The sequence below is a fragment of the Lagopus leucura genome, unplaced genomic scaffold, assembly GCF_019238085.1.
Source record: "Lagopus leucura isolate 7727_CA_CO unplaced genomic scaffold, USGS_WTPT01 Super-Scaffold_100030, whole genome shotgun sequence".
Classification (NCBI taxonomy): Eukaryota; Metazoa; Chordata; class Aves; order Galliformes; family Phasianidae; genus Lagopus; species Lagopus leucura.
Genome location: NW_024962281.1, coordinates 1,187,203 through 1,200,082, shown reverse-complemented (window position 1 = coordinate 1,200,082; position 12,880 = coordinate 1,187,203). Strand labels below are relative to the sequence as shown.

At 48.4% G+C, this 12,880-nt stretch overlaps 1 protein-coding gene across 5 annotated transcripts in view; it reads right to left on the bottom strand.

Annotated features, from left to right (window-relative positions):
- Positions 1-1,847: 1,847 nt before the first annotated feature.
- SHROOM1 (shroom family member 1) overlaps positions 1,848-12,880 on the bottom strand; it is a 28,242-nt gene continuing 17,209 nt past the window's right edge. For 4 of the 5 annotated variants that reach the window (XM_042881623.1, XM_042881622.1, XM_042881621.1 and 1 more), the window contains 6 exons: positions 9,536-12,371; positions 8,851-8,921; positions 6,299-6,889; positions 5,457-5,607; positions 3,959-4,231; positions 1,848-2,427 (listed from right to left, as the gene is read on the bottom strand). In XM_042881623.1, the coding sequence (XP_042737557.1) occupies positions 2,173-2,427; positions 3,959-4,231; positions 5,457-5,607; positions 6,299-6,889; positions 8,851-8,921; positions 9,536-12,268 (4,074 nt within the window). In that variant the 5' untranslated portion in view covers positions 12,269-12,371 and the 3' untranslated portion in view covers positions 1,848-2,172. The remainder of the gene's footprint in view (positions 2,428-3,958; positions 4,232-5,456; positions 5,608-6,298; positions 6,890-8,850; positions 8,922-9,535; positions 12,372-12,880) is intronic. The other variant, XM_042881624.1, reaches the window with a different exon arrangement.

Genomic DNA, 12,880 nt, shown 5'->3' with positions numbered 1-12,880 from the left:
CCAGTAATGAAACAATTACAGATGATCAGCATCACAACAGAGACCCACCTGATATCCAGACAAACATCTCCTGCATGATGCAAAAGACCAAAAAGGCAAGAGAAACTGGGCTGTGTGGACCCATCCTTTCCATTCAAGGCAAGCGTTAACTTCAATTTATTTCCATCCAGTTCCTTTAGCTCAAATTGCAAAAGAACCACATGTTTCTAATTGGTCTCCTAGGAGAGACTGCAGATTTTGCAGCAGCGTCAGCTGGCACTGATATATTGCCCCATTCTTCACCTACCTTCAAGACTTCAAATTCTGGTTTAATCTAATGAGGTAAACTGGGGTAAAGCAGCCATTCAGTGAAGCACCAGGGTTGTTGCACGCTGGAGTCCAGTGCCCAGCAAAACAGTGGATTTGACACTAAACACAATCTGTTTTGTTCAGATCAATGGAACTAAGTGTTAATATCCACAAAGCTTCTCTTTGCTGTACACACCATCCACCTGCACACATCATTACGAACACATTGACTGATACTTGGGGCACATCACAGAACAGACTTTTGAGGTGAGCCCTTCCCAGCCTTCTGCAGGGCACACCACACCACCACACCACGCTGTTTCTCTGGAAACATGAGCAGGGCTACTGATACTCCTGCATAAATATGCAAGCTGAGGGCCCACAAATGCTTGTTTGTCAGAGCTGGGGGAGCACCTAACGCTGCACTCACTGACAGCAAAGACAGAGCAGCTGCAACCTGCACTGCCTGCAGTGCTGCTCCCAGGTGGGCTGTGAGAGGTGCAGTACATGGAGCCACTCTGGGTTCCCTCCTTCTGCAGGTGGGTGGGCTGCCATGTTACCTTCAGTGAGCTTTGCTTGTACACAGCACAGACGATGGCCACCCTTCTGGACAGTGTTATTTCTTGAGTTCATGCTGCTCAGTGGGTAAGCTCAAATGGAAAACGTGATCTGATGTGAAACTAAAACCATTTATTCATGCTCAGGTCAATGCCCCGTTCTGGGTGGTTATGAGATATTTAAAGCTTTGTGAAGCCCAGAGGATGCGGATGCTCACAGACAGAGCTGAATGGCCACAGCAGCAGGAGAGCAGTCAGCACACACACAGACAGTGAAGGATCTCTGGGTAATGCCTGGCACCATGGAACAATGGAAACCCATTTTGCCAGGGGCAGAATCCCCAGTTTGATAAGCAGCCACCTGATTCATGATCTGGGCACACAGCTCAGCCTGAATATTCCTGTCACTGAATACTTAAAGAAAAACAGTCATCCATATGATAAATATCACTGGTTTGGCTCAGCACACAACACTGGTTTGAAAGATTTTTGACAAGGGATTCATATAAAAGCTCATGAAATTGAATTATTTCCTCCACTTTCTCCACGTACCTTTTCCCTCAGCAAAGCTTTTTGCCCACGTTCAGCACTTCTTGTGCATGCTGACAATTGGAAATGACTTAAAATCAGCCCCAGAAGGTGCTGTGTGAAAAATAAACACTTCAGAAGCACCGTGAGGAGTTTGCAAACACAGCATGCAGGAATGAGTTCAGAGGCTATCATTGAGAGAAGGGCCCATTTCAGCTGATTCCATCTGATCAGCACTCACCTGGACCACACGGAGCCAGGAGATGTGCAGGTGGCAACTGCTGAGAAAGAAAATAAATATGCTCATCCACTGCAGTGTATTTCTATTCTGTTCTATGTACACGTAAACAGCAGAAATGAGTGCAAGAGTTTCACTGAAACGATCCACAGTAATCCCTATGGCTTCGTTCAATCTCCAAATCCAAACAGCCACATCATTTCTCATTCTGACTACTCAACCCATCCACAAAAGGAAAATGTTTACGCCGTTCTTTTATTGAGATTATGTCAACCTGGAAACAGATGGACAGACAACAAGAAGGGGAAATACACGCCAGATTAATGGGAGCAAGATGTCCCAGCAGCCATTCCCAAAGTGCAGTCTGCTACACCACAGGATTTTGTCACCTGCCCAATCCAAGCGGAAAAGCACATCCAGTTGTGCCTAGAGCATCTAAGCACCCGTCAATACTGTGGCACTAGCAGGATTGCAAGAGCTCAAACTCCGTGCAGTGAGCGCCCATGGATTCCCAGGAAAACATCACAAATATCACATATACAAATGGACAGCCCGCTGTTATTAGAGAGGGATGCTTTTCTCTAGATTTTCTAATTGTTCCTCGAAAAATTTGATCTGTTCTTCGAGGTCCCTCTGTTCAATCAACAAAGAGGTCTTCAGTTGCACAAAGTGCCTGTAGGCCTGGAGCTGCTGGTCGGTCAGGTATTTGGCAAGGATCCCAGCCACCACCCGCTCCCTGCGATCCAGGTTTTCTTTCAGGTCCTTTGCATCCTCCCGTTGTCTAGACAAGAGCTTGTGCCGTTCATTCAGCGATTGCTAATAGGATGAAAAAACAAAGCAGCACACTATGAAACCTCATAATTCCTGGCAGACTGCACATCTCCATTTGGAAGCCATGGTCGATTTAGTTTAATTGCTTCCTCTTGTGGGCTTTGTGTTCCACATGAGTTTTTTCTATATTAAATGACTCACTCTTGTGGCTTGTAAGGTAAAGACACACAGTGAATCCCACCAAGGCTCATTCCTTCCACAGAGCCCTCAGGACAAAACTCAATGCACTTCGTGTTCTCATAATTTTGAGCATTCTGTGTCCATATAGCTTCAATTAGAAGCTCTTTAAGGCACTCATCTTTGTATTTTCTGAGTTGCACGTGGCCAGAGTGCCACTGTCAAGTGAAAAATGTACTGTGACTTAAAACCCATAGGCAAGAAAGTAACCTTGATGCAAGCAGTAAATGCTCGTCAAATACACAAGAATCAAGCCTCGTCTGTTCTATGGGATTTTAATACCCTCCACATTTTAACCAATTTTCCATCAGCTGTAATGATTGGCACAGGGAGGGCACTGCTGCAAAATCCCCAGTTTCAGGACTATGTCCATAAGTACAGCACAGAGCAGCTGTCAGCACCTGCATCCCAAGCACAGCAGCTGGAATTCAAGGCTGCTGGGGCAACTGTAGTGACTTGTGAAAATATTGCACATGATCAAGTCTTTACAGAGCACGTTATTCCAAGTCTGCAATTAATGATTTTAATGCATTTGCTAGGAAGAGTACAGATGCAGCACTAAAGAAACCAGCTTGCCACCAGCCCCAAAACACAAAGGCTGTTTGGTGTGAAATGCTGCCCAGAATTATTTATGCTAACATGATGGACGTCTTAGGGCAGGTAGATCCTGCTTCTCCTCATCTAGATCTAAATAATGGCAAGCCTCTAAAGCACACAGTAAAGGTCAGCAGCACAGCTCCAGGAAACCCCAGCAGTAATGCCGTGCTTTTTTGTTTCCTAATAAGAATCACAGAATTGTAGGGGTTGGAAGGGACCTCTAGAGATCATCGAGACCAACCCCCATAAAGCAATAGCAGCAGCAGGTATTGTTTTGATAAATGCATGCCTAAAAGCAGTAAGGACAGCAGGAAATCATTGTCCCCAGGCTATCCTTGTTTTTTAGAAAAAAAGGTGTATTTCAGACTTAATAAGATTTTCTGGCAGCATGAGAAAATTCCCAATTTTCCACTAGAACCTGCTGGTCAAGTTAAACTATGGGGAACTTTATCTGAAGGTACAACCACTTCCTCCTCCTGCTCCCTATAAGACAAGCTCTTATAGGGAGATAAGCTCTTATAAATGAGATAAGCTTTCTAAAGCAGCAATTACCAGTGGGCAGAAACCCACCCCAGATGCACAGGTTGTGCTCTGACCCCAGGGAGCAGCCCTGGGCTGGATGGCCCCCGCAGCTCAGCGCTGGTGTGCAGCTCACCAGCATGCAGGGCTTGTGGGAAGCGAGGCAAGTGCAGCCCCATGGGACAGATGTGGACAGAACTAATTAAGTACTTGGTGCTCTCACCTTCTCCTCAGCATCTGTGTTGCCATCGATCTTCCTCATGGCGTTCTGGACGCGGGCGAGGCGGCTGGACAAGCAGAGCAGCAGGCTCACCACCTTCTCCAGGTCGCCGATGAACATCAGGTAGCGCTCAAACTCGTTGGGCTTGCAGGCAGCACGCACGGCAGCCTCCAGCTCCTCACCACGCTCTGCACACTCCTTGGCCTCAGCAAGGATGAGCTCCCTGTCCTCTGCCAGCACCCGCACTTTGGCCCTAAGGCTGGAGATGAGCTCCAGCTGCAAAGGGAAAAAAAAAGCATAGAGAAAATGGATTGCTGAAGATAAGCCATATGTATCACTTACAAAGGATGGATCTTCTCATGTCATCTTTGCCCCGCTTAAAGCTTAAAATAATTTCAAGCTCTGGGAAAGAAGAAAAGGAAGATTATCCATGGTATACTTAGTTCTCAAACTCTGAGAAGCAAACAACTGATCATCGCCTCAACTGGTGCCATAACTCCTCACTCAGAGAGCCAGAGTCAGCAGCGAACTGCTACAAAGACTTCCACGTGTTTAAACACGGTTATGCTCTGATACATGAGTGTGAAGCCACAGCTCCATTACTTTGCTGCACGAGGACAGACTGGAATTTCATTTCACAGAGAAAGGCAGCTGTGCAGGTGATTCCATTCAGCCCAAGGGCCTGGTGGCAGAGCAGGTGCAGGAGGCTGTCGAATACCAAAGTGTTGATATGGAAAAAGGCTCCTAGATCAGAGAGGGATAAGAACTGCCTCAGCTTGTTTAGAAATAGGCTGATGGTGCCGTAATGAGCAGCAGCAGCAGATCAACAGCAGGCAGCAGAAAATATCCCTATGCCCACAGCAGGAGGAATTTCAAGAGGGCAGACTGTAATTACCTGAGATGGAGTTTCTACAGGAAAAAAAATAGTGTAATTCCTCAAAGCTGTGTGTTACCCTTCTAAGATGCCATGCTCCTATCTGTAGGACTGGCATCCAGCCATGCCCACCTCTATTCCCTGCAAGTATGGAAATTAATAGGCTACTAGTGTAAAATGCTGCCAAGTTCTCACCGTGTCAAAAACATTTATTATTTATTGTTCATTATTTAGGCTGCCAATTGTAATGAATTCTACAGATATGGAGACCACATTTGAATGTTAGTTCACAAGCCAGGAGCTGTGCAGGAACAAGGAAGCAAACAATCAAACAATCCCAAGCAACCCATGGGTGTGCTGCACACACTGCTCCCATGGCCTGCTGAAGGTCGGCACGTAGAAGGAGGGACCGGAATGAAATCAGGCAGAATTTAAACACCACCATTTGTGATCACCTTGCTTATTCCTAGAACATTAGCTACTGGAAAAAAAGACTGACTCAAAGTTATCCACCAAACATAATCACTGGGATAAAAGCTATGAATAAAAGCATCCACAATAATAGATGTGATGCAAATAAGTTTGTGACGTGGTGAAATAGCAATGGTTCATTTGATGCTCATCTACCTTCTTACACGTGATGTCATCTAGGTCCTTCGTGTCATCTGCACTCCTGCCCAGTGCACGGTCTCCCTTCCCAGTGGGATCTTCACTCCTTTGCTTGACGGTGAGTTCAGACTCAGGACATTCTTCTGTCACATCTCCACTGCTTTTCCTGCTGTTCAAACAGAAAATAACCTGTGACAAACACTGAGTACTGTTCACAAACGCTGCATTCTTGTTCTTAGGTGTCTCCACTTCAGAATCACTTGTGTCTCATCTCACAGCAGGGATGTTTTAGTGTTTTAAAGGCTGGGGACTGTTTTGGCAGACAAGGTTTGTCAGTCCCTTTCAGACAGGTCTCAATCTGCTCACTGCAGTGCAGGCAGATCAGCACACTGCTGCCATGCACTCAGTGCAGCAGCATGGCCACCAGGGCACCTCCTGTCCCTGCTCAGCCCATCTCCCTCTCACATGCAGCACGCTCAGAAGATCTGATCTGCAAAAGCTGTCAGCATGTAGAAACCATGCAGCTCAGCTGAGCAGCACCAAACTCCCCCCCGGCAGAAGGGGCTAAATTTGTCATACCTCAGATGCTCATCCACCAGTGCACAGCTTACTTATTTCTCATGCTTTCAATGCACACAGCACATTCGTTGGCATGCAGCTGTCACAGTGTGCCCTATTCTAGCTTTCTTCCCTCATGCCCCTTCAGCCTCAGATATTTTTGGACAGGTAAACCAGAAAACTATAATACTTTGCTAATGAAACAAACATTAGAAAAACACATCTTCTCAGAGCTGGTGCATGTATAACATTCACATGCCATCCCATCTTAATACAGCAGTTAATGGGTTTTGTCTACTCACTCATTCTCCCGTGCACGTCGCAGATCTGCCTTCCTTCTGTGCATTTCCAACATGGAAACGTTAACAGGGAAAAGACCCTCCATCAAGTCCAGAGCAGTTTTTCTAACAGGATAAGGCATGAGCACATCAACCAGAGAGCTGTCTTTGGCAATGAGTGCCAACGCAAGCTCCTCGTAACGCCGGTCCTCAGGAGAGCACAGCCTCCTTTGGGGCAGGTCCGTCTCCCCCTCCTGCAGATCACCACCACAGCCACTGTGTGCAGCTGCTTCCTTTGCACCCCAACCTGGGGCTGCACCTCCATCTCCTTGCTGAGGCTGAGCTGGCAGCACAAGGCAGCTTGCCACATTCTCCTCAGCAGCCGCAGCATTGCTTGCCTTCGGCTGCAGCTCCGGACACGTCGTTAAAGCACTGCCAGTCTGAGATCCACTTCTGCTTTTCTTTTCTATTTGAGCATCGTCCCTGCTTCCTTTTCGTGGGCTGGGGATAGAGCTGCTGGCAGCTGGCTCCTCACTGTGCTGACACAGAGAGCTTCCAACAACACTGTCTCGATCTTCGTGGTTCTGGCATCCGTCTCCCCTGGGATCATGGGAACTGTAAGAATAAAGACAGATGTTCCCTTTACTGGAGATGATTCCTCTATAGCAGACACTTTGCCATACTGCTAAGCAGCTGCAGGTAACTGAAGGGAAAGGCCACCATAAGCAATCATGTTCATAAAGGTACAGTAAGTGGGAACAGGTACTTGTAAAATATATGTAGGACCAGATCTGTGAGTGCAGAGGCCCCTCTGAACTCCAGGTGACTGTACAGTTGTGCAGCCCACCCTCTGCAGAAATGGTGTTCATGCATACACACCCACATGAAAACGAGCAGAGCAGCCCAGCCATGCGTGTGAATAGCAGTGTGCTGACATGACTGAAGGAACAAAACTTTCTTTGCCCACTAGCACCTTTTTAAATAAAATACTATGATTGTGAAGGTAGAAAGGAAAAGCCGAGGGTTTCAATGAAAAGGGGCTTTTTTTTAAGCCTTGATTTGACTTGACCTACAAACTTCAAAGTTGTAGGCACAAAGCAGAAGTTTTGTCCCACAGAATGGGCACAGAGTTCACCTCAGTGCTTGTCAACCTAAACTAAGGTCACAAAGTCAACACAGCCGAGAGAAAAATCTGTCCTTTCCCCACCCCTGCTGCTCACCCTGGTGCAACAGATGGCATCGGCCTTCCCAAAGCCAACCTAATGTAAGCATTTTCCTTCCCTGACAGAGACTGAACCAGAGGAGGGAATTCCCAGCTAGGGATAGGGATGGTAGCCTTGGGAAGAGATGCACACAGTAAGCAAAGTCACTCTCCCTGCAAGTCTTACATGGGACAATCTTTGTAGTAATTAACAGCACAAACAACACCTGTATGCTCTGCATTTCCCACCACAGCTCAATAGCACTTTCTTGGGAGGAAAACCAAGAGAACAAATAAGATACAAGTGCTGCAGTGAAATCCATACTTCAAGTTCTTTCCCAAAGATAATCATCTAAATTAGTTACTAATCAAACCAGCTACTGGCTTTTCATCTCTGTTACTCAGCACATGGTACAGAACTCTGATCAAACACTTTTCTGCCCTTCCACTACTCTGTCTTAAACCCCAAGTGAAACTCACTGAGCTCCCAAGCTAAAAGGGAACGTTTAAGCAAAACTCCAAATCTCAGGAAGCTGTGAATGACTTCTGCCAAGAGGAGCAGGCCTCCAGGAGCCATCGGGGGCTGCTCAAGTGACTGAAACAGCAGAAATCCTATTTATAGAGGTTATTATACAGGCGTCAGCTTCATTTCTGTGTCGAGACAAAGCTCAGGTCCTCTTTACCCCTGCTGCTAAAGCAAGCAAAATGGATAGCAAGACTGAACACACCTTGCTTCTAGCTAGTTATTTGTACACAGCACAGTATGTTTTTTTTTCTTTGAGAAAGCAGAGCCCCAAGGCTTCACTGTCACCCAGGAGGCACACATGCACACACACACACACACACGCACACACATGCAGCACTGCAGCCCGTGCTGCTCAGCGCAGCTGCGGCCGTCTCCAATAGTCACACGAGGGAGCTGTGCTTCCAGAGGAGCAGCTCAGGCACACAGCACTGACACACTCCTCCGCTGAGGAGAAACGATGTTAAAGGTCACTCCAATATGAAAACAGGTTTTTTGTTTTTTGTTTTTAAAGCATAGTACACAAATATTCCCGCATGGCCAACGAAGGATGCTAAGAAAGGAAGACGGAAGCAGGCAGTCACACCCAGCACTAAGCTGTCACTGCTTGAACATGGGCTCTGCTACACTTTAGGAGCAGGGAACGGATAAACCCATCCCCAGAAGATGGGCCACCCCAACACAGAGCAGTGATGAGGCCGGAGGGGCTCTGAGTGCGGGAGAGACTCCAGGAGGTTTTGTGCTTCTGGGTGAGCTCTGCCCTGCCCCTTGAGCTCAGGTCAGGGGTTTTTGTTCCTCTCCAGGCAGAAGAAGACAGCCATGTGCCCCACAGCAGTGCTCCTGCAGCCTTACCTGGGGGTGCTGATGTGGTTTCCACAAGGCTGGGCTGGTGGCACCGCACAGCTGGCACATCTGTCTGCAGCCTGGAAATGAGAGCAGCACACGGTACAGGCAGCACTCAGACCACGCAGCTGCATTAGCAACAGATGGGTCCTTCACTTGGATTCCAGTTGTTTGGGAGTTTCCCAGAGGGTTGGCTTTGGACACAAGCTTTTCTTCCACCCCCCTTCCACCTCCCCCCCTTTGCAATAGCTGTGCACTAATTGTGCAGGTGCTTCTGCTCAGACCAAGCACACTTCTGTCACAGAAAGTTTCTTCCTTTATACACTCATGTTGCAGCATAAAGGACACCTTGTTTGTCTGCAATACGTCCTTACAAAATATTTTTGAGAATACCATAGTTATTGGTAACCATAAATACATAATACATTACAGTTGTCAGCACTTCTCTTCAAATCCCCCCTCCCAATTACTTCTGCACGCTGCAAAAGCAGAGCACAGGCTTTGCTTTCAAGCAGCAATGTAGCATTTCCTATGGATTAAGCAGACAGCCCTTCACCCCAACTTCTTCCACCTCCTGCCAGAAGCCAAGCACTGATCTCCTCTCACTCCTGATGAGGAGCAGGTTTCCCAGTGACCAGTCCACCCACTTTCTCTGCAGCAGAAGGCTGCACCCCACCATCCCAACACTGCTCACCTGCATGGAAGGATGCTCCACTTCCCTCCCCTGGGCAGCAGCACCCGACAGAGGGATGCTGTGCACAGACACACACTCGGTGCTGCAGCTGCAATCCGGTGCTGCAGGATGCAGGCTGGGCTTTGCTGGCACCGTCCTGCATCCACCGTCTGCATCTGGTGAGGGAACAGGTGAGGAAGGAGGGAAAACATCTGGTGCTGCTTCTTCAGAGAACACCTGGCAGGAAGCATCATTGCTTGGTGCCTTTCTGCTCTCACCGAGGTTAGAGCTCCTGCCAGGAGGCCATTTAGGATGCGAAGGCCCTGTCTGCAGGGGCAGTTTATGGAGTGGGGCGTGCTGTGTGCTGCCTGGTCTCTGACTGATCTTCCGTTCCATGTACTCCATCAGTGCAGTGTGCTGGATTTGCTTCAGCTCCGTCCTGGAGATGCTCGAACTGGAAAGAGCCCTGCCTCTGCTCTCTGAAGTCCTTCTCCTGGCTGTGGCCATATCCTGCTCAGTGCTCTCATCGCTGCCTCTGCTCCCCTGGACTTCCTTGTCTGCCAGCAGATTGAGTTTCTCAGGTTCAGAATAGCACAGTTTCTTTTCCTCTTTTGTCAACCTTTTCCTTCCCCCTAATCGACCTGCTTGTGGCCTCTTAATTTCTGTGTCTTTATTGAAACCTTCCAAGGATTCTAGGTGAGAAGCAGAACAAGGAGCAGGTTTGGAATCTTCGTTTGCATTGGACAATGAGAAAGATCTAAGGTGCTCAATTGAAGGCCTTTTGGAGGGCTTTTGTCTCAGTCTAACAGGCAAACTCATTTGTAAGTCCTTTCTTTTAAAGGAAGTTTCTCTCAGAACCTTTTTCTGAGCCACTTTAAGTTTCTCTCTGTAGTCATTCTTAGAACTCTCCTCCACAGATGAAGCAGGAGTCCCGAGAGCGATGTCTTCAGCCTTGTTCAGGGGATCCCCATTGGCACAGTGCTGGCGATGCTCAGCCTTTCGGGGCTGACTGCTTTCCCTCTGCATCTCTGTGCTCCATGCTGAGGCAGTGTGGCTGCTTGTTGCAAATCCCTTTGGTGAGCTCCTCACACCCTCTGGACATTGTGTGAGCTTAGTGTGGTGTGTGGCGTTGGCAGCCCTTCCCCCAGACAGGTAATAAAGCATCGGAGTTGTCTGTCTGGTTATTTGCTCACCGGCAGGATCATACAGTGCCTGTCTTAAGAGCTCTTGCTGAAGTGCAGGCTGACATTTCTGATAAGGAACAGGAGGTTGCTCTTGCTCTAGCTGCGCATTAAGGCCAGGACTGCTGCTATTGGCACAACCTTCATTTACAGGCTGTGATGAGGAATCTTCCTTTGATGTAAGAAAAGCCATTTGCTCAGTATTATCACAGCACTGCTTATTGCCATGATCCAACTTCCCAGAGGGAGGCTGCTCCAATTCTACAGCATCACTGCTGCAGGATAGAGGCGATTTCTGCATTTTGCCTGGTGGGTTCAGAAGCGGTTCCCTAACAACACTTCCAATTTCTCCTTTGTATTCATAGCACCCATTTTTATCTGTACAGATGCTGAACTTCCTGGATGCATTTTTTATAAGGAGAGCATTCTCCGTACATTTCAAGTCACAAATGTCCTCAAACACCTCCTGACCCACATTCAGAGGCAGCTCAGCACGGAGCGGGCACTGAGCGCACAGTGGCGATCCCTTCCATTGGCTTTGCAGCTCTGCATCCCCGAGCACTGCCCGGTGTGCACTGCATGGGCACAGCTCACCCCCTCCTGCATCACCAGCAGCACCAGGGCTGCTGTGTGCACATGTGTAGGGCCTGGGCTTCACCTCTTCAGAAACACTGTGCATGTGAGCTGAACCGTAAGCAGACAGAATTTTAGGGATGTTAGCCATGGAATCAGTCTTCAAATACTCTTGAAAAATGAAGGAAGATGGCCTGCTGTAAACGTGAGGATTACTTCTCCTCACAGGCTTTTGGGATGGGCTCCACTCTCCATTTTCTTCTGTCTTTAACCCCTGAAGTTTTGATATAGATATTCCATCTGCAGAACCAGAAGGACCCTTATTTTCCAGAGCCCTCCTCCTAGCTGCCACCATAGCTGGCTCACAGCTTCCAGCCCCTGTTTGGCCATGCAATGCACTCACCGGCTGGCTGTCCACGCAAGGAGCTGACTGCTGCACACTGCACTCACTGAGACCTCCAGAGTTCCACCTCCCTCTCCCCTTTGTGCTTTCCAGGTGTCTGGTGACTCTGTAGCTGTCGAGTCGCATGGGAGGAGAGGGCGGAGGTGCAGCCGGAGGCAGCAGTCCCTGGTCCAGTGTCCCACGGGAAGGAGTGCCACTGCTGCACTCAGCAAGAGCAGGGCTGTGAGAGGAAGCAGGGATGCCCTGGGCTGGTGCCTGGCACGGCTGCAGGCATCTGAGAGCAGAGCTTGGTGCGCTGAGGTTATAAATGCCTCTTACGTATTCCGAGTCCATGTACGGTACCTGCTCTGAAGCTGAACAGCAGTCTGCTTCATAACACGATGGGGTGTGATACTCTGGAACATTTGAACTCCCTGAGAAAGAGCTGTACGCAGAGTCTGCTCGCCCAGGGAGGTGCAAGACGTGGTCTGTGCTGCCAAGGGATGGCACTGGGGACAGACGGCTGCTGTCAGGAGCAGCTGTGGGCTCCATCAGTGCTCCTATTCCACCGCCGTGCCTGCGAGGCCATCTCTCTGTCTCGTTCTCAGATACAGCCATGGGGAAGGCTTTCCAGGAAGCTGTTCAATTAGATATCCACACCCACGTTGTTGGAAAAGCCCATTTTGCACTGCAGCCACATTTCAACAATATTTACAGGATCCTAACATGGAAAGGAGAAAAAAAGAATGGTGAAAGAGAGTGGGTGGGAGGATGGTGGCACTCAGGGAGAGCAGGCAGTTAGCATCACACACCTGTTGAAAATGAGGACTAGAAAACAATGTTCAGAGAAGCTACATAGCTTCAGTAGGTACAGGGATCTTGAAACCATCAATTCCTTTACTGCAAAACAACAACTAAGTTTTTAATAACAAGAGTTCTCTAGATCTTCACTAAATGTAAGGCTGCATGCAACTGGAAGACACCTTCTCGTTATGACTGCAAATACCAAGGGACAAAATCAGAGCCTGATTCTGAGTCTACCTACAAATAAATCTGAGAGGTTGAAATTCCAGCTCAGATGCTCCCTGATCCCAGAGGTACCCAAACACAGCACAGGCAGGGCTCCATGAAATGCCCAAGGGATGCAGAGCTGTGTTTTGGGAGATGCTCACAGCCATGGGTCGGCAACCAGCTCTCAGCTGGATCAACGCAGCCCTCCTCTGAACAGCA